At 41.6% G+C, this 21,170-nt stretch overlaps 1 protein-coding gene and 1 pseudogene across 1 annotated transcript; one reads left to right on the top strand and one right to left on the bottom strand.

The window, feature by feature from the left end:
* Window positions 1-148: 148 nt before the first annotated feature.
* Window positions 149-21,062, top strand: LOC135271249 (peroxisomal membrane protein PMP34-like). The gene is made up of 6 exons (XM_064368073.1): window positions 149-345; window positions 7,992-8,108; window positions 9,394-9,539; window positions 9,632-9,727; window positions 13,013-13,095; window positions 20,154-21,062. The coding sequence occupies exons 1-6, from the start codon at window positions 207-209 to the stop codon at window positions 20,299-20,301; spliced, it is 729 nt and encodes a 242-aa protein (XP_064224143.1). The 5' UTR covers window positions 149-206; the 3' UTR covers window positions 20,302-21,062.
* LOC135271353 (U4 spliceosomal RNA) lies at window positions 17,298-17,421 on the bottom strand (annotated as a pseudogene).
* Window positions 21,063-21,170: the final 108 nt, after the last annotated feature.

Raw genomic sequence — 21,170 nt, 5'->3', positions numbered from 1 at the left:
TTCAGTAGATGCGCATGCGCAGCCCCACCACTCGCCCACCTAAGAGAGAGGCTTTCTAGCCAATCGGAGAGCCTTAGAGTCATCCTCCCGCCCACCCAGCATAGAGGCGGGGCGTCTCTCCTTAGCCAAAGAGAAGAGACTTTCGCCCCCGGGCCGCACGCGCTGCTCGCGAAGGGGTGGAGTTGTGGAGTGGATGTTTTGGCAAGATGGCGGGGATCGGCATCCGCCGAGCTGCGACTACCGCCAGCACCTCTGTGAAGCCCATTTTCAGTCGGGACGTGAACGAGGCCAAGCGAAGAGTGCGCGAGCTCTACCGCGCCTGGTATCGGGAGGTGCCACACACTGGTGAGAGGTAGCGGCGCACGTGGGGATCCGGAGGCCGCCGCTCAAGGTCGTAGCCACCCGGGCCAGGATTTCTCACGGGCCGAACTGAGGAGAAGCGACTGCGGGTGCTTTAGGGGAAGAGGGTCACCCGAGCCTACCTTGGGACGGACCTAGCATCCGTACGGCGCCTTCGGAGCTTTGGTTTCTTTTGTCCCCCGTAGATGTTACCGAGCCGCTGGGCGGGAGGACGAGGACTGTTACTGACAGTTATTTTGTAGGTGAGGCAGCGGAGGCACGGAGAGGCGAAGTGGTGTGCCCTGGGCCCAGACCGAGCCACTGGTGTACCTGGAACCCAAAGTCTAGAGTTGCAGAGTATGATTACAGATGCCCGTTAGATTTTTTTGTTTTTGGAAGTGAGTCTCACTCTGTCGCCGAGGCTGGAGCGCAGTGGCACGATCTCGGCTCACTGCAGCCTCCACCTCCTGAGTTCAAGAGATTATCCTGCCTCAACCTCTCGAGTATCTGGGACTACAGGCGTGCGCCAGCACACCGGGCTGATTTTTGTATTTTTAGTAGAGAAGGGGTTTCATCGTGTTGGCCAGGCTGGTCTCGAACTCCTGACCTCAGGTGATCTGCCCGCCTTGGCCTCCGAAAGTGCTGGGATTACAGACCTGAGCCACCTTACCCGTCACCGTTAGGTTTTATAAGCAAAGTGGCCATAGGATCTCAGCGGTCATCCATTTCCCACTCCCCTCACAGAAAAATGAACTGAACACAGAAGGGAGGTGACTTTCGCAAGAGTCCCTTTTCCAGTCCTTCCAGCTGAAATGGCCTCACTTCCCTCCAGTTTCCCAAACCTTGCTCCCAAACTCTACCTGCCTCTAGTATTCCTTGAATTCTTCTTTTAAAAGTGAGTGAGATCATATTTCTCTGTTCAGAGCCTTCCAGTTGCTTCCCATCTCACTCAGAGTAAAACCCAAAGCCCTTACCTAGTCCTGCAAAGCCTGTTTAGCCTGGCCATCCTATTCTCTTTACTTACACTGCTGCAGCCACCCTGAATTCTTTTCTCCTTCCTGAACACTCCTGACATGTGTCTGCCTGTGTCCCTGCTGTGATTTCTGCCTGGTGACCATGTGGTTAACTCCTTCACCTCCTTTTAGGTTTTTCCCTAAATGGCCACTGTTAAATGATAAACTTTAGACAAATTGCGTTTAACAGAGTTTTTTTTGTTTTGTTTGAGGAGTCTTATTCTGTTGTTGTACCTGAGCGAGTCAAGGAATGTGCCTCACTCGGAGATTGAATTATGTCCTTTATTATGCCAGCGACCGAGAGGTGGCTAACACCCAAAATTCTCTCGGCCCCTAAGAAAATGTTGGGTGGTCTTTTATACCCTAGTTTTAAAAGGGAAGGGGAACCTAGCTGAAGCAAGTTTTTCACAGAAGCAGAGTAAGCAAAAAGTTAAAAGATAAACTAGTACATGAGAAATAAAACAGTGCCAGTTGCAAGGGGTAAAGCTGTCATGAAAGACATACAACTTACAGATAATGGGGGCTCTGGGCACTCGACAGCACCTGCATTCCCCGGCTCTGCTGGTACCACTTAACTCGGCCTCTTATCAGCAAATACATTCCTGGAGGTGCCCAGTGTCAGCCTGCCCCAGCTACGTACTACAGTTACATAGTTAATGGTGGGAAAATAACTAAAATGAAGAAGCCAAGATGGAGTCTGTCCGGCTCAAGAAGCTAACATGAAGCCTGAACAGCTCTCAGTCTGAGAAAGAGGGAGTCAGTTTTAGCTGGCAAAAAATGTTATCACACTGTCACCCAGGCTAGAGTACAGTGGTGTGATCTCAGCTCACTGCAACCTCTGCCTCCCAGGTTCAAGCGATTTTTCTGCCTCAGCCTCCTGAGTAGCTGGGACTACAAGTGCATGCCATCATGCCCAGCTAATTTTTGTATTTTTAATAGAGACAGGATTTCTCTATGTTGGCCAGGCTGGTCTCAAACTTCTGACCTCAGGTGATCCACCAACCTCAGGCTCCCAAAGTGCTGGGATTACAGGCATGAGCCATGCGCCCAGCCTAACAGAGTTTGATCAAGCAAAGAACAATTCTCAAATTGGGCAGCCCTCAGAACCAGGTCAGAGTGACTCTGAAGCTGTCACATGGTAGAATATTTATGGACAGAAAAAGGAAAGTGACATACAGAAATCAGAAGTGAGGTACAGAAACACCCAGATTGGTTACCACTTGTTTACCTTACTTGAACAGTTGGCTGTCTGTGATTGGTTGAAACTCTATGATTGGCACAAGATCCGGTTAGGTTGTAGTTCTGTCGCCCAGGCTGGAGTACAATTGTGCAGTCATAGTTCACTGCAGCCTCCAATTCCCGGGCTCAAGAGATCCCCCTGCATTGACCTCTCAAGTAGCTGGGACTACAGGTATGCCACTACACCCAGCTAATTTTTTTTTTATTTTTTGTAGAGATGGGGGTCTTACTATGTTGCCCAGGCTAGTTTCAAACTCCTGGCCTCAAGCGATTCTCCTGCCTCGACCTTCCAAAGTGCTGGGATTACAGGTATGAGCCACTGCACCCAGCCAAATACTCATTTTAAAAAATAAAAAGAATATTTATTTTTATTGATATTAAATCTACCTTCTTAAAGCAACTAGAAACAAATATGAAACTTATTATGTATGTTTTCTCCCCCTACAAAGGTATGAGTTAGCAAATCCAAAATGACTTTATGTGTACTTTAGGATAAGTAAATATATTGTGATCCTGGCCTAGTTGCCTTGGACAATAAAGAAAAAGTATACCCTCTCCCACAAGCCATTCATTCATCATGGTTTGTTCATTTAATATGTATTGAGTATCTAGTATGTGCTAAATCCAGCTCTAGGTGCTAAGGATACAGCAGTAAATAAAAAATGAAAATGTCCTCATGAAGCTTATGATCTAATAGTGTAAGATAGACAATAAACAAGGAAAATACATGGTATGTTAGAGGTTAAGGTTATGGACAAAATTTAAGCAGAGAATGGATAGAGAGTAGTGAGGGTTAAAAAGAGGTACCATTGGCCGGGCACGTTGGCTCATGCCTGTAATCCCAGCATTTTGGGAGGCACCTGAGCTCAGCAGTTCGAGACCAGCCTGGCCAACATGGTGAAACCCCTTCTCTACTAAAAGTGCAAAAATTATCTGGGTGTGGTGGCAGGCGCCTGTAATCCCAGCTACTCGGGAGACTAAGGTATAAGAATCGCTTGAACCCTAGAGGCAGAGGTTGCAGTGTGCGGAGACCACACCACTGCACTCTAGCCTGGGAGACAGAGCAAGACTCCATCTCCAAAAAAAAAAGAGAAAGAGGTATCATTTTAGATAGTGTGGTCAAGTTAAAGCTATCGCTACATATTTTAACTTCAGTGCTGGGAATGTTAAAAAATTAAAAATAAATTAGCTGGTGTGTGCCTGTAGTCCCAGCTTCTTGGGAGGCTGAGGAGGGAGGATCACTTGAGCCCAGGAGTAGGAGGCTGCAGCAAGACCATGTCTCAAAAAATAAAATAAAATACTTTTAACAGCTAATGGAATAAAAGAGGTGTGAAAGTGAATTCCTGTGTTTTGAAATTGTAAAGAATAAAAGAATAATCACTTGGTGATTAGATTATAGTAGTGATTCTCCACTGAGGCTGATTTTGATCCACAGGGTCAAATGTGGCATCTAGTGGGTAGAGGCCAAGGAGACTACTAAATATCCTACACAATAGCCCACATACACACCCACACACAACAAAGAATTTTCTACCGCAAAATATCAGTACTGTCTCAGTTGGGAGACCCTGGGTTAAAGAATTTTACAATCCTTTGTAATCGTGAGATTCTCTGATCATAGGTCTTCTCTTTTTCTGAAGGTTGGGAGTTCCTTGAAAATTATTTTTGTGAGTTTTAAACTCCTCTTCATAACAAGTTTTTGTACTTTAATATGTACATATTTTTATAATAATTCTAACAGCTTTCTCTCTTCCTGCTGTGAGCCTGTCGTAGGATTATAATCACTGCAGAAATGAGTTGTGTCATCTCTAAGGAGAACTAGAAACAGCATTGTTGCTCTTCAAATTCTTCTTGAAACTTAGAAATTTATTATTTATTGTATTTTCCTAGAAAAACAAGCCTATAAAGCCTAATAGCCTGGAGAATAATTTGAGACAGAACCTTAACAGATAACTTAAATGAGGAGACATTCATTTTATGAAATTGGAATTTTTACCAGTGACTCTTAATGAATGCCAAAGGTATTATCATTGCTGTGATAGTTCAAAATGCATTTTCTGCCCTCAGTCCTTAAATCTGGCAAGACAGGTTTGTTCCTGTTGTGTGTGAAGTTTCATTCCTTCCTACGGAGTCAAGTGATTTTTTAGATTTGTGCCTTTTCCTGCCATTTTCTTATATCCATGGTCATTGCACATATTTTCCAGAAGTGCATACCCAATTAACATACTTCGTTTGTGTTTTCTCTCCATAACAAAGGAGTCTCACTGCTGATAAAACTATTTGTTTTCACGATTTCAGGAGTAAATAGCTATGTTCCAGTTGTTCCTTGATTTAGTGTGTTCAATCACTGTTCTTCATCTCTTAATTTTGCTGTGTTCTTTCTTGTAAACAATTTGTTACATAAAAGAATGAAAGAAAATAGAATTATAGACATTAGAATTAGAAGAAAAACAGTCTTCTGCCCTTTAGTAGGTAAAATATTAATTTATATTTCCACTTTAGAACTGAAGTAGCATCCACAGCTTGGAAGTGCCAGAAGAGTTGTTTTTTTTTTGTTGTTTTTTGTTTTTTTTTTGAGACAGAGTGTTGCTGTGTTACCCAGGCTAGAGTGCAGTGGCGCTATCTCAGCTCACTGCAACCTCCACCTCCCGGGTTCAAGGGATTCTTCTGCCTCAGCCTCCTGAGTAGCTGGGATTACAGGCACCCACTACCGCCCCCAGCTAATTTTTGTATTTTTAGTAGAGACAGGGTTTCACCATCTTGGCCGGGCTGGTCTTGAACTCCTGACCTTGTGATTCACCCACCTTGGACTTCCAAAGTGCTGGGATTACAGGCGTGAGCCTCTGTGCCTGGCTGGAACTGGCAGAAGAGTTTTGTACACAGGCTTATACATAAGCAGACAATTTTCTTTATCCTTTGGGCCTGTCAAGAGTTGGAACTGGTACTCATGAATGGTTTGTGACATGCTTCTCTCGGTGGAATTTTGACCTTTTCTTGATGATATAGGTTGCAAGTTTTAGTAAAGGATTCTTACTTTACTTGGATTCTCAAGTATTTTGAGTGGCTTCTCTCAGAACTCATAAAATTATAGTGGTTAAAAAATACTCCTCCATCTATTTTGGCTTAGAGGGTGAAAAAAGTACTTGAACTTCTCAGATAAAAAGCTTTGAAATACCAAATGTTATTACAAGGACTTGATAATTTGTTATTTAAATAATGTGGTACATTTTTATACTTGAAGTTGTCCTTTAAAAGAATCCTTTCAGTCTTTCTGCTTGTGTTAATAATGGGGATATGAAAGCAGATTTTTTTTTTTCTTTAAATAAGAAAAGGTGTCACTCTGTTGCCTAGGCTCTGGAGTGCAGTGGCATGATCACAGCTCACTGCAGCCTTAACCTCCTGGGCTCAAGGGATCCTCCCACTTCAGCCTCTTGAGTAGCTGGAACCACAGGAGTACGCCACCATGCCTGGATAATTTTTAATATTTTTTGTGGAGATGGAATCTCCCTATGTTGCCCAGAATGGTCTTGAACTCCTGAGCTCAAGTGATCCTCCCACATCAGCCTCTCAAAAGTGCTGAGATTACAGGCATGAACCACCACACTGGGTACGAAAGCAGAATTTTAAAGAATAGTTAGATCTTAATCTTAGCTGCATTGCCTCCTAAGTGTTTTTGTATGTGCCTACCTCTTAAATGAAGAAATTTTTTTTTCTAAATAGTATTTAATAGGCAACATTTCACTTGTTTAGAAAGGTGTGTGCACTATGCCTTTCTAGAGTGTCTGTGGAAGCTTGTGATCTCTGGTCCTGAGTTCTCCTGTCTTCCTTTTCTCTTAAAACGAATGCAGTAGGCTGCTCAATCCACTTTCTAGTCTGATTTTTCTGGCTGTTGGTTTTTCTCTGTTAAATGAAGTGTGCATTGCATTGAATAGGAATACATTCTAAAATCTAGGCAAATAGGAATGTGTTAATATCCTTCTATACTGGCCTCTGGGGCACTAGTACTTTTAAAAATAGACTAGCAGGAATCTGTAACAGGGTTTTTAAGATTATAGTCAATGCCTCCAGTGACAATGTATGAATATTTTTAAGTTATAACTAAAGATGACTCCTTAATGTTATGTGAATCTATAAAAATATAACAAATATGACTGATAAAAGTCTTAGGTGATGTCTTTTATTTTGAGAAATGTGCTGTCATAATGCTCCTTAGAGATAGGCAGCAAGATATCTTTAACAACTGTATGCAACCAGTGAAAAAATTGAATTTGTATCTCTTGGCTGTTTTGCCAGGTTTATCCTTGGTTAGACTATATATAATATTCCTATATAGACTATATATAATATTCCTATATATAATATTTTGACATCCCTGAAATCAAAACTTTATTTCTTCAATTGTGTTTAAATGAATTTTAGTAAAAGACTCTTGCTTAAGATTTTTTTCTCTTGCTTCTTCAGATCTTGCTTCTTCAGATCCAGACAGCTGGATGTGTGCTTTTTTTTACTGAGTTTGTTCATTACTTCATTTGTTCCACTATTTATTTAACAAATTGTAACGTATGTACCATGTGTCAGGCACTTTGTTACAATTCTATCTGGTATTTTTTTTTAATCATTTCAGGACTGGTGAGGAATATTTTAATATCTCAAGATGGTGTTAAATTGGGATCATGTGTTTTCAAAAAAGAAGCACCTGGCTCTTTGTATTGTTCTACTCTGAGGCAACCTTGGGGGGCCAAGATCCCCGTCCTTAAGCTTGTAAGGATCATGATGCTTGTGAAGCTGTTTCAGGTGTTTTGTGACACTTAATAACTACTGCTTGCTGCCTGCCTATCCTAATTCTCTAAGGGATGAGGAACTCTTCAATGAGCTTCTAGTCTCTGTTAAGGCACTTTAAAATGTCACCACTTTTCCCCCTCCTGTCACCCATTGTACCAGATCCAGACTCACATCAAACCATGTGAGCTACTTAAGAGTTGTAAATTGTGTGTTTTATCTGATGCTGTCATAGACTTAGCATGTTAGCTATAAGCCACTCCCATCTCTAAAGCTGTTATGTTAAAATTGTATTTAAAGCTGTATCTAAATTGCTACTTTGAATGGTATACAAATTGACAAATAGATTGCCTATTGTATAAATGAGGAAACTTGTTGCTCTTCATCTGGAGAGGTGCTGCTGCCAGCCATTTTGCCATTTTGCTATCAGCAAAGCTTCCAAATCGCTTCTAACAGTAGTGGCTTGCGTTGTACCCTGGCACAGAGGGACTCCTTACCTTAGGTCTCCTAAGAGATCAGTGGCAGAGATAGAAATGGAATATTGGTATGTAGCTTTAAAACAGCAAAGCTAAAAAGCTGACATTTTGCTTTCCTTTTTTCTCTCCATCTTTCTTGTTAAAGGAGTGGTTAACGTGTTGCTAACAACTCCACTCTGGGTGGTAAACACCAGACTGAAGCTGCAAGGGGCAAAATTTAGGAATGAAGACATTGTACCAACAAACTACAAAGGTATCATTGGTAAGTATCTCTTTGCTGAGTTCCCGTTTAAAGGTTTTCCTTCTTCTTTGTATCTGGAATATGTTGCCACATAAAGCTACATAATAGAAAACCTCAAATCTCGGCATCCATCTGTAGCATTTTTTTTAACTCATGTGTCCGTGGATTGATGTGGTGAATTTGGCTCATCTAAGCTAGCCCTAGCCTGACAGTCTCAGCCCACATGTCTCTCCTCCTCTTTCTGGGACCAGCATGAGCATATTCTCCTCATTGTGATGGCAAAAGCTCAAGAGGACACAGCCAATTGTATAAACACCTTTCAACCCTGTTGGCACCTTGTCTGTTGACATCCCAGTGGCAAAGGACATCACATAGCCAAGCCCAAGACAAGAGGTAGAGAAGTGTACTTCTCCCAGAGAGTATCAGTGGGAAAGGATGAACATTTTTGAAGAATAATCTATACTTTTTTATTCCAGTGCTGTCTTTGGATAGATACCAGATTGGTATCAGATATCTTTGAGCTTCTGCCTTTCAATAGTACAGCATTACCAGGTTCTTCTTTTCCTATCACTCTTTGTACTGAAATAGTGGTTTTTAGAAGTCAAATCCTATATAATAAACTCCAGGAAACAATCTTACCTTTTCTTGTACTGGACTTTATTGTGAAATATGTGGGCTCAGTTCACAGTTCTGTATAATCTAGAGTTCCCAGTGATGGTGATAATGACTTAGGAGAATATGACATTCTAGCCCTGGATCATCAGGAATGGTTGCCTGTGATTGAAGTTAGTCTCTCAATAACTTGGTGACTGTCAATATCTGATTATCAAAAAATAATTAAGTGATAAACTTGCCCCCAGACTATCATTGCAAGAAGGAATTTTTTTTTTCCTTTTTTTTTTAGTTGAAGTCTCACTGTGTCACCCAGGCTGGAGTGCATTGGCACAGTCTTGGCTCACTGCAACCTCTGCCTCTCGGGTTCAAGTGATTCTCCTGCCTCAGCCTCCTGAATAGCTGGGATTATAGGCTCACGCCACCATGCCTAGTTAATTTTTGTATTTTTAGCAGAGACAGGGTTTCACCGTGTTGGCCAGGCTGGTCTCAAACTCCTGACCTTGTGATCTGCCCACCTTGGCCTCCCAAAGTGCTAGGATTACAGGCGTGAGCCATTGCACCTGGCTGCAAGAAGGAAATCTTTATAGAACCAGTATGGTTTGTGTTCTGGGTACATTTGAACAGAATTCATGTTGTCTTTAATTAGGGGATTGTCATCATGCTTTTCAAAAGTCTCTCACTTCTTGCTTAGATGCTTTTCATCAGATCATTCGAGATGAGGGAATCTTGGCTTTATGGAATGGCACATTTCCCTCCTTGCTGTTGGTCTTCAATCCTGCCATCCAGTTCATGTTTTATGAAGGTTTAAAACGGCAGCTTTTAAAGAAACGGATGAAGGTAATCCCTGATTTTGAAAGCAGTAAAATAATTCTTTCTGACACCTTCTTGTTGACTAGATTGATGTGCTTTGTTCTTTCTTCGCTTTCCAGCTTTCTTCTTTGGATGTGTTTATCATTGGTGCAGTAGCCAAAGCGATTGCCACCACGGTCACCTATCCCATGCAGACGGTACAGTCAATTCTGAGGGTGAGTGCTGGGATTCTCTTCACATTTAGTCAAACAGCATTTTATTATATGTGGTCTCTATTTAAAACATTGTTAATAAAGCAATAGAGCAGTTAGTTGGTATGCCAGAGTATTCCCTATCCATTTTTTTTTCTTTTCTTTTTTTAAGACAGGATCTCCCTCTGTCACTCAGGCTGGAGTACAGTGGTACAACATGGCTCTCTGTAGCCTTGACCTCCTAGGCTCAAGCAGTCCTGCCTCAGCCACCTAAGTAGCTGACTACAGGCATACACCACCTTGTCCAGCTAATTTTAAACTTTTTCTGTGAAGATGGGGTGTCACTATGTTTCCCAGACTTGTCTCAAAGTCCTGGACTCAAGCGATCTTGCTACCTTGGCCTTCCAAAGTGCTGAGATTGTAGGCTTGAACCATTGTGCCCAGCCCCCATTTTTTCATTTGTTTGATACTCTGTTTAACTAGGCTGGCTATCATTGGTTTAGAATGCAGTTTGCATTTGTGATTTCTTAGGTAACGTAATGTCTCAGAAAACACAGATGTGGAGACAGGTTCTTTAAAGACCTCGGGAAAGCACAAGTTTGCTTCCTTCTCATTCAAGTTAATTGGTTTGGTGCCCCAGGGCTGATTATCCTTTACAAAGTCAGAGGTTAATTCCTTTAGTTTGCTCAGGAGGAATTAATGATTTAGCTTTTCTGAAGCACTTTCAAATTTTTGTTTTTTAATTCATTCAGTTATTTATCCATTCAAGTATTTATTAAGCACCCACACTGTGGGCGGACCTGGGCATGCAGTAGTAAATAAAAGTCATAATCCTTGCCCTTTTGAAGCTAATGGAAGAGAGACTGAATAGGTAAACAAACAACATAAATAGTTAATTACAAATTGAAAAAGGAGCTATAAAGGAAATTATTTAGTGGAGAGGGGCATGGTGGGGATCTTTTAAGATAGCATGATTGGAGTTGCGCTTCTTTGAGAAGGGATATTTAAATCAAGATGCAAGGAAGCATAAGACCCTAGCGGGGCAGGGTGGAGGAAAGTGCATTCCAGGGAGGGGGAGCATGATGTGTGTATTAGTCAATTCTCAGGATAGTCTAAAGGACTGCCTGAGACTGGGTAATTTGTAAAGGAAAGAGGTTTAATTGACTCACAGATCAGCATGGCTGGGGAGGCCTCAGGAGACTTACAGTCATGGCAGAAGGGGAAGCAAACACATACTTCTTCACACGGTGGCAGTGAGGACAAGTGCAAGGGAACTCGCCTTATGAAAACATCAGAGCTCATGAGACTTATTCACTACCACAAGAATAGTAGAGGGGAAACCGCCTGCAAGATTCAGTTATCTCCACCTGGCCTTGCCCTTGACATGTGGGAATTATTACAATTCAAGTTGAGATTTGGGTGGGGACACAGCCAAACCTTATCAGTGTACTAAGAATTTGGTGCATACTAGGGACTGAAAGGAGGCCTTTATGCCAGTAGAGTGGCTCAGGATGAGATTGCAAAAGTAGCAGGGAAACTGTAGGTGAGGAATCTAGATTTTTATCCTCAGCGCTTTTTTTTTTTTTTTTTTGAGACGGAGTTTCGCTCTTGATACCCAGGCTGGAGTGCAATGGCGCGATCTCGGCTCACCGCAACCTCCGCCTCCTGGGTTCAGGCAATTCTCCTGCCTCAGCCTCCTGAGTAGCTGGGATTACAGGCACGCACCACCATGCCCAGCTAATTTTTTGTATTAGTAGAGACGGGGTTTCACCATGTCGACCAGGATGGTCTCGATCTGTTGACCTCGTGGTCCACCCGCCTCGGCCTACCAAAGTGCTGGGATTACAGGCTTGAGCCACCGCGCCCGGCCTATCCTCAGCACTTTAAGCTGAGAATATGTGATGGGAAAGGCTTTACGCTGGGGAATATGTGATGTGATTTGCAATTGGAGAAGATTGTTGTTGCTATTATGTGGTGAATTAGTCAGAAAGCTAAGAGAGAAAGCTAGGGGCAATCTGGTAGGAAGCCATTTCAGTAATACAGGCCAGAGAGGGTGGTGGCCTGGACCACAGTGGCGGCATTGGGGAGGAGAGGGATAGGATGAGGACAGATTCAAGATCTGTTTTAGAGGCTGGGTGTGCTGGCTCACACCTGTAATCCCAGCACTTTGGGAGGCCAAGGCAGGTGGATCACTTGAGGTCAGTAGTTCTAGACCAGCCTGACCAACATGGAAAAACTCCATCTCTACTAAAAATACAAAATTAGCTGGGAGTGGTGGTGCATGCCTGTAATCCCAGCTACTTGGGAGGCTGAGGCAGGATAATTGCTTGAACCCGGGAGGCAGAGGTTGCGGTGAACCAAGATCGCACCATTGCACTCCAGCCTGGGCAGTAAGAGCCCAGGCTCTTACTCTGTCTCAAAAAAGAAAACCCTTTTTGGAGAAAAATTTTCAAAAGGCTTGTTGCTAGATAAAATAGGGGTGGTCGTGAGAGTATTCCAGTTCAGAAAAATTAGTACTTTCTGTTAAAAGCATTTTTACTAAAATTGGTACTTAATATAAGGGAATTCAGTAGCATTCTTATAAATGTATTTTAACACTTTTAGAACATAAACATATAATATGAAGAGCTTAGATTGCAGAGGTTCTAAATGATTCATTTATCAGAACTTCCTAAAGAAGTGGAAGTTATTACCATCAATATCCAAATCATCATCCTGGGCATGTTTTTTTCTTTTGAGGTAGAATTTTCCCTATACTTCTCTATAAAATGAAAATGATTATGCTTGCTTCACTGAAAAATTTTTCTTAGGCCTGACATGGCGGCTCACGCCTATAATCCCAGCACTTTGGGAGGCCAAGGTGGATGGATCATTTGAGGTCAGGAGTTCAAGACCAGCTTGGCCAACATGATGAAACCACATCTCTACTAAAAATACAAAAATTAGCTGGGCGTGGTGCCACATGTCTATAATCCCAACTATTCGGGAGGCTGAGACAGGAGAATCACTTGAACCTGGGAGGTGGAGGTTGCAGTGAGCTAAGATTATACCACGGCCCTCCGGCCTGGGCAGCAGAGTGAGACCCTGTCTCAAAAAAAAAAAGAAAAAATTTTTCTTATTTTTACTTACTTAATTGAAATATTTCACTCAGTGGAAAAATACAGGATTAATGAAATCTGTGGTACTCATTGGGTAAATTTATTAATGTACGCTATAAGACGCTGCTCTAACCTAATATTCTCTCCAGGTAGAGATTAAGATTTTAAAAAGCAGTAACAGTACTTATCTTTTTTTCTCCTCTTTCCTCAGTTTGGGCGTCATAGACTAAACCCAGAAAACAGAACACTGGGAAGTCTTCAGAATATTCTCTATCTTCTTCACCAGCGAGTAAGGTGAGCTTCGTAGATGCCTCACGTTCCGTGCTCTCCTTCAGCAGCCATCTCTTCCAGGGAGTGGTTGGATTTCCCTCTTTTACACTACTGCCTTGGTGGTGGCAGCCTCCAAAACCTCTCCCTTGCTTGCTGTGCTTAGACATTTCTCATTTTAGGAGCCTTGTACAGTATGACAGCATTTTGGGAAATTATGGAAAAGTTCAGGTTTTTATTCTTTGTTTGTTATTTACATACATACAGAACTCCTTCAGAAAGAGAACCCTTCTATACTTCAATCACCCTGAGTGGTGCTTTCACTAATAGTATATCCTATGACCCCTCTTAGCAATGTAACATCTGCCTATAGAATAGGAGTACTGAAGAAGGGAGGGCAGTGGAAAAAGTAATAATAGTGATGATGATGATGATGATGATGATGATGATGATGATGATACTGATGATGCTAAGAGTAGCTAACATTTTCAGTGGTTTGCTATGTGGCGGACACTGAGCTAGAGGCTATACGTAAGTAATCTCAATCCTAACAGTAGCTCTGTGAGTTAAGAACTATTATCATTTCCTGTTTCATTTAAAGAAATTGACACTTAGCGAAGTCAGATAAGTCAGGGACGTCCTTTGAAGCAAAAGCTCTTAGAACTTTATTAGTGTTTCTAGATACAAGCTACTCTGAAAATAAATTTATTCTTAAAATAAAATATGCAGCTGGGCACGGTGACTGATGCCTGTAATCCCAATGCTTTGGGAGGCTGAGTTGGGAGTATGGCTTGAGGCCAGGAGTTCAAGACCAGCCTGGGCAAAGTAGTGAGACCCTGTCTCTACAAAAAATATTTACAAAATTAGCCAAGCCTGTGGTATGCATCTGTAATCACAGCTACACATGAGGCTAAGGTGGGAGATTCACTGGAGCCCAGCAGATTGAGGCTATAGTGAACTATGATCGCACCACTGTACTTCAGCCTAAGGCTATAGAAGCAAGACCTTGTCTCAAAAAAAATAAAAATAGGCCGGGCACGGAGGCTTATGACTGTAATCCCAGCACTTCGGAAGGCCGAGGTGGGCAGATCACCTGAGGTTGGGAGTTTGAGACAAACCTGACCAACATGGAGAAACCCCGTCTCTACTAAAAATACATTAGCTGTGCGTGGTAGTGAGCACCTATAATTCCAGCTACTTGCTGGGGGCGGTGCGGGGGGCACTGAGACAAGAGAATCATTTGAACCTGGGAGGCAGACACTTTAGTGAGCTGAGATCTCACCATTGCACTTCGGTCTGGGCAACAAGAGCAAAACTCCATCTCAAAAAAAAAAATAATAATAAAAAGAACATTCAAGGGACTGAAAGATAAAATCAGGCTGGGCATGGTGGCTTACACCTATAATCCCAGCACTTTGGGAGGCCCAGACAGGCACATTGCTTTAGCTCAGGAGTTTGATACCAGCCTGGGCAACACAGTGGCACCCTGTCTCTACAAAAATAAAAAACTAGCTAGGCATGGTGGTGCATGCCTGTAGTCCCAGCTACCCAGGAGGCTGAGGTGGATTGCTTGAACACAGGAGGTTGAGGCTGCAGTGAGCTGTGATTGTGCCACTGTGTGATTTTATTTTATTTACAAAATTAAATAAAAGACAAAGAATAGGTATAAAATAAAAAATAAATACTCACCATACCAAGTATTGGGCGGAATGTTGGAGCAGCCAGAACTTACTTTCTCCTGCTGCCGGCAGGAATACAGAATAGTACAGCAGCTTTGGAAGGCAATTTGGCATTTTCTTTAAAAATTTATAGATACCACACCTATTATAGGACCCAGCCATCCACTTCAGGGTATTTACTCAAGAGAAACGAAAGCATATTTCTACACAAAAGCTTGTAAACAGATGTTAATGATGGCTTTGTTGTTTATTATTATTTATTTATTTATTTATTTTTAAAATTTTTTAATTTTAAATTTTTGTGGGTACATAGTAGGCATATATATTTTTGAGGTACATGAGATGTTTTGTTACAGGCATGCAAAGCATAATAATCACATCGTAGAAAATGGGGTATCTATCCTCTCAAGCATTATTTTGTTACACACAGTCCTATTATACTTTTAGTTATTTTTTAAAGTATAATTAAATTATTATTGACTATATTCACCTGTTGTGCTTGCAAATACTAGGTCTTATTCAAACTATCTTATTTTGTACCCATTAACCATCCCTACCTTTCCCCCAACGCTACTCTTCCCAGTCTCCGGTAACCATCCTTCTACTCTTTATCTCCATGAGTTCAATTGTTTTGATTTTTAGATCCCACAAATAAGTGAGAACATGCAATATTTGTCTTTCTGTGGTTTGTTTCACCTAGCAGAATCACCTCCAGTTCCATCCATGTTGTTACAAATGACAAGATCTCATTCTTTTTAATGGCTGAGTAGTATTGTATTTTGTATAAGTATCACATTTTCCTTACCCACTTATCTGTTGATGGACACTTAGGTTGCTTCCAAATTTACGACATTATTTGTAAGAATCAAAAACTAGAAACAACCTGGCTGCATGCAGTGGCTCATGCCTGTAATCCCAGCACTTTGGGAGGCCAAGGCAAATGGATCATTTGAGGTTAGGAGTTCGAAACCAGCCTGACCAACATGGTGAAACCTCATCTCTACTAACAATACAAAAAAAAAAAAAATTAGCCAGGTGTGGTGGCACATGCCTTTAGTCCCAGCTACTTGAGAAGCTGAGGCAGGAGAATGAACCTGGGAGGCAGAAGAATGAACCTGGGAGGAACAGGTTGCAGTGAGCCAAGATCTCCCAGTGCACTCCAGCCTGGGAGACACAGCGAGACTCTGTCCCCCCATAAAAAAAAAAGAAATCAGACAAAAAAAGAATTCATACTGTATTATTTCGCTTCAATAAAATTCTAGAAAATCTAGACTAATCTGTAGTAACAGAAAGCAGTCAGTGGTTATCTAGGGTCATTGTAGGCAGAGAGAGGAATGGTTATAAGGATATGAGGATACTTTTGGTGATGGATATGTTCACTGACTTGAAGGTGAACTTACCAAGATGGTGTCATGAGTATATACATGAGTCAAAACTCATCAAATGAAATCAGTTAAACTTCAGTAAAAGCTGCAAGTACATGCATACATGCATACATAATCCCTATTTTTCTCTCTCTTCTTATTTCTTTTCCAAGAGGCAATCACTATTAACATTTAAGTGTATATGTTTCCAAAATATTACTGTGAAATTTATATTGGCAACATATTGATACAGCTTGCCTTTTTTTTAGTCATCCTTACTCCTTCATCAGAATTTTTTTGGTTGGGAGAGATAGGGTCTCACTTCTGTCACCCAGACTGGAGTACAGTGGTGCAATCATGGCTCATTGCAGCTTCAACTTCCAGACCTCAGGTGATCCTCCCACCTCAGTCTCTCAAGCAGCTGGGACTACAGGCACATGCCACATGCCACCACACCAGGCTAAATTTTTGTATTTTTACTAGAGACAGAGTTTCACCATGTTGCTCAGGCTGGTCTCCAACTCCTGGACTCAAGGGATCCACCTCCCTCAGCCTCCCAAAGTGCTGGGATTATAGGCATAAGCCACCATATCTGGCCACAACTTGCCTTTTTAATAAACTTAATATCTCAAACATCTCTTCACATCGAAATCTATAGACTTAATCTATTTTTTGTAGTGACTGCCTGGTTTCCTATTATATAATATACCATGATTTGGCTGGGTGCAGTGGCTCACGCCTATAATCCCAGCACTTTGGGAGGCCAAAGCAGGCAGATCAGCTGAGTATCAGGAGTTCGAGATCAGCCTGGCCAACATGGTGAAACCCCATCTCTGCTCAAAATACAAAAATTAGCTGGGCGTGGTGGCAGGCGCCTGTAATCCTAGCTACTTGGGAGGCCGAGACAGGAGAATTACTTGAACCTGGGAGGTCGAGGTTGCAGTGAGCCGAGGTTGCACCATTGCACTCCAGCCTGGTGGACAAGAGTGAGACTGGGTCTTAAAAATAATAATAATAATAATATACCATGATTTATTTACCAATATACTTATTGATAGATATTTAGGTTGTTTCCAGGTTTTGCCTTTACAAACATTGCTGAATGAACAACCCATAAATTTAGCTCTGTATACCTGAGTGATTATAATTGTCGAGAAAATTATCTTTTTTTTTTTCAAATATTCAGTCTCTGTAGAGACTGTCAAAAATTGCCAATACCGACTATATTTCAAGTTGTCATGGCAGGGTATTGGGAAAGGTTTTCAATTAGCAATAATCGTGCCTCAGATAAACCTCATCTGCGCAAAGCTGAGAAAATTATCTTAACCAATGAGATTACCTGATTAAGGAGTATGAACATATGAACCTTTGATAAAAAATTTCCAAATTGACCCCAAAACAGTGGTAACAATTTCTGTTTCTATCAGCATTGAGAGAGTTAAGAAAGATGTAGTTAACAAGAAAGCTAAGAACATAGTGTTATATAGAAATCTATGGGTTTATATAGTTTTCAAATCTATTGTGTTTTTATATTTTACATCTTCTTAGGGTCTCATTCAACCTTAGGGATGTGGAAGGGTGATTATATTTCCATTTCGAAGATTAGAAAACAGATTTAGAGAAAGAAAGTGACTTGCCCAATATGAGATCAAGGCAGGGTCAGATGTTCAAACTCAGATGCTCAGTAAGCACTCAGGAAGGACTGAATGAATAAGGGCTTTCATTCTGTTCTCTTGAATGCTCTTCAATGATGGAAACATCTGTACTGTCCAATAGGGCTGCCATTAGTTGCATGTGACTGTTGAACACTTGAAATATGCCCAGTGCAACTAAGAAATTGAGTTATTTATTTATTTTTATTTTCATTTATTTATTTTTTGAGACAGAGTCTCACTCTGTTGCCCAGGCCGGAGTGCAGTGGCGTGATCTCAGCTCACTTCAACTTCTGCCTTCCAGGTTCAAGTGATTCTCCTACTTCAGCCTCCTGAGTAGCTGGGACTATAGGCATGCGACACTGCACCTGGCTAATTTTTGTGTTTATCGTAGAGATGGGGTTTCACCATGTTGGCCAGGCTGGTCTTGAACTCCTGACCTCAGTTTATCTGCCTGCCTCGGCCTCCCAAAATGTTGGGATTACAGGCATGAGCCACTGTGCCCAGCCTATTTTTAAAAATTTTTAATTGCCACATATGGCTAGTGGCTGTGATAACAGATAGTGTAGTATACCGTACCAGGCCTCTCCAAACTTGTGTGGTTAAAAATCACTTCAGGTGCTTGTAAAATGTAGGTTTGCCTCCTCTCTGGGTTGTGGCCTGGCAATCTACATTTCTAAACAAACTCTGGTGCTTCTGATATGGCTGGTCCTCACCTAGAGAAACACTGAGGTGGAATTTCTTAGGTTTCTTGGGGTAACATAATTCAAATTAGTAAGGGAGCTAGAAATTCATGGGTCAAGTCTTTAAGTCATTCCCTTTTATCGTATGGCTTTCCCCCAATTATAGGTTTTCACACAGCATATATATAAAATGTAGTAATAGCTTCTGATGGGAACATTTGATTCAATATCTCAATCTGCATGCTATAAATAACCCTGGAGCTGCTGATGAACTGGCAGATGAGATTAATTCACTCTCAACAAATAGCTTTAGAGAGATCTTTTGCTCTAAACTCCCATTTTAGCTGAAACAATCTTCCGAGGTTAGAGCAGTGGTTCTTATGGGCTGGTTTCCAGGCTGGCATCCTCCTCCTTCTCATCTGGGAGCTTGTTAGAAATGCACATTCTTGGGCTGGGTGCAGTGGTTCATTCCTGTAATCCCAACACTCTGGGAGGTCGAGGCTGGAGGATCACGTGAGCGTAGGAGTTGGAGACCAGCATGGGCAACAGAGTGAGACCCTGTCTCTATTAATAATAAGAAGAAATGCAAATTCCTGAATTTCACCCCAAACTTAGTCAATCAGAAACTCTGGGAATTGACCCAGCAATCTATGGTTTGTTTTTTTTTGTTTTTTTTTTAACGGAGTTTCACTCTTGTTGCCCAGGCTGGAGTGCAATGGTGCGATCTCGGCTCACTGCAACCTCTGCCTCCCAGATTCAAGTGATTGATCCTTAGCCTCAAAGTAGCTGGAATTACAGGCATGTGTCATCATGCCCAGCTAATTTTGTATTTTTAGTAGAGACAGGGTTTCTCCATGTTGGTCAGGCTGGTCTTGAACTCCCAACCTCAGATGATCCATCCATCTTGGCCTCCCAAAGTGTTGGGATTACAGGCGTGAGCCACCATGCCTGGTGCAATCTGTGTTTTACCAAGCCTTTCAGGTGATTTGGATGCCTGCTAAATCTGAAAACCACTGGGTTAGAGGATGAAATGTATAGGAAGTTTGAGCATCAGAAAGCTCTTCATTTGTCTCTTTCTCTAGTTATATTGAGCTAAAATGATCTGAACATATTGACAGCTTTCCCCGCGTTTAGGGACTAAGGTGAAATAACTAAATTAGCATTAAAGTGAAGATCCACATCCTGGCCAACATGGTGAAACCCCATTTCTACTAAAAATACAAAAATTAGCTGGGTGTGGTGGCACGCGCCTGTAGTCCCAGCTACTTGGGAGGCTGAGGCAGGAGAATTGCTTGAACCCGGGAGGCAGAGGTTGCAATGAGCTAAGATCGCGCCACTGCACTCCAGCCTGGTGCCTGGAGACGGAGCAAGACTCTGTCTCAAAAAACAAAAAGTCAAGATCCAAAAGTTCTTCGTTAGATCTCAGATTTTGCATTAAGATGGTTTTGGGATCTGCATCCTCTCAGTGGGATATCGTCAACATTCTGCTAATTAATGGTGACTATAAAGACCAAGTATTAATGGTTCATGAATACTAAACCTTCATCAGTCCCCAAATACCTTTAAAGATAAGAAGTACTTTGACAACAAAAGTCTGTGTTGAAATCTAAAACCTCCATTGCTTGTTCTCATCAAAGTAGCTATCTAGGTAGCATGTTCTCTGATGCAGGAGTTGACTTCTGTTTTTTCAAACCTCTTTCCCTTTAGACGTTTTGGAATAATGGGACTCTACAAAGGCCTTGAGGCCAAACTGCTGCAGACAGTCCTCACTGCTGCTCTCATGTTCCTTGTTTATGAGAAACTGACAGCTGCCACCTTCACAGTTATGGGGCTGAAGAGTGCACACAAACACTGAGACGCCTTCCCATGAGAAATTCCGAAGATGCTCAAGAGGGAGGTTTCCTCCTGGGTAAAGAGAAATGATTCTCCTTTGACTCGCTTCTGCCACCACAAACGTTACCCTCATTGGCTTGAAAAGCATCCAAGGGTGAACAGGGAGTATGGCTAACTGGACCTGTTGTCACCCTAATTGTTATGCTGGCTGGTTGGATTTTTGGGGTGGCAGTTGGACTAATATGAAAAAAAACATTGTCGAAAACCTCAAAATGAAAGTTTTTGAGTGTTTATTGGTTTTCTTAAGAGAAATGGACTATTTTGCTCTTGTATGTAATCTTTTCTATTTAAGTTTTTCTTAAATATACCAGCTGTTCTCTTTCCATGAACTCTCCCCCAGGTTCTAGGACAAATTTAATAACATGTAATTCTTCTCAAATACTTTTGTATGTGTCAGTGTTGGTATTTTCCTCTGTAAAACTAATATTAGGACTTTGCCATGGGCATGACTTTATTTTTCTTGGGCTTTTTTTCTTCTGCTTAAGGAGAGGTGTCTTTTTTATTTTTAGGACATGAGCTATTTATTTTGTGAAGTGAAAATTGTTAATCCCAAATGAGTCTCTTATAAACTATTTGTGAATGTCACTTATTCATTAGTGTTTGACATAATTTTTAAAATATTTATTTTGAATCAGTCCTTTCATTACAGAAGCCTTGAGGTTTGTGTCCATCCGCACAAGCCCTGGTCAGTCAAGTCCCAATAAATGGTCAACACAAACAAGATATTCTTGAAAATTGCTCTTTATTAAGGTATTACATTGAGTTTGCAACCAGATGGGAAAAAGTACAAAAAAGAGAAGGGGAGCAGATATCTTTTTGAGGTCTGGCATG

The sequence above is a fragment of the Aotus nancymaae genome, unplaced genomic scaffold (genome assembly GCF_030222135.1).
Source record: "Aotus nancymaae isolate 86718 unplaced genomic scaffold, 86718_ANA_hifiasm-v0.15.2.pri h1tg000076l, whole genome shotgun sequence".
In the NCBI taxonomy this organism is placed as follows: Eukaryota; Metazoa; Chordata; class Mammalia; order Primates; family Aotidae; genus Aotus; species Aotus nancymaae.
The sequence above is the reverse complement of the archived record's forward strand: the minus strand, read 5'-3'. Positions and strand labels throughout refer to the sequence as shown.

Excerpts from the sequence above, each read along its gene's own strand:
- LOC135271249 (XM_064368073.1), top strand. The coding sequence starts at position 207 with ATGGCGGGGATCGGCATCCGCCGAGCTGCGACTACCGCCAGCACCTCT. Across the intron at positions 346-7,991 it reads TCGGGAGGTGCCACACACTG|GAGTGGTTAACGTGTTGCTA; the intron begins GTGAGAGGTAGC and ends TTCTTGTTAAAG. Across the intron at positions 9,540-9,631 it reads TTTTAAAGAAACGGATGAAG|CTTTCTTCTTTGGATGTGTT; the intron begins GTAATCCCTGAT and ends TTCGCTTTCCAG.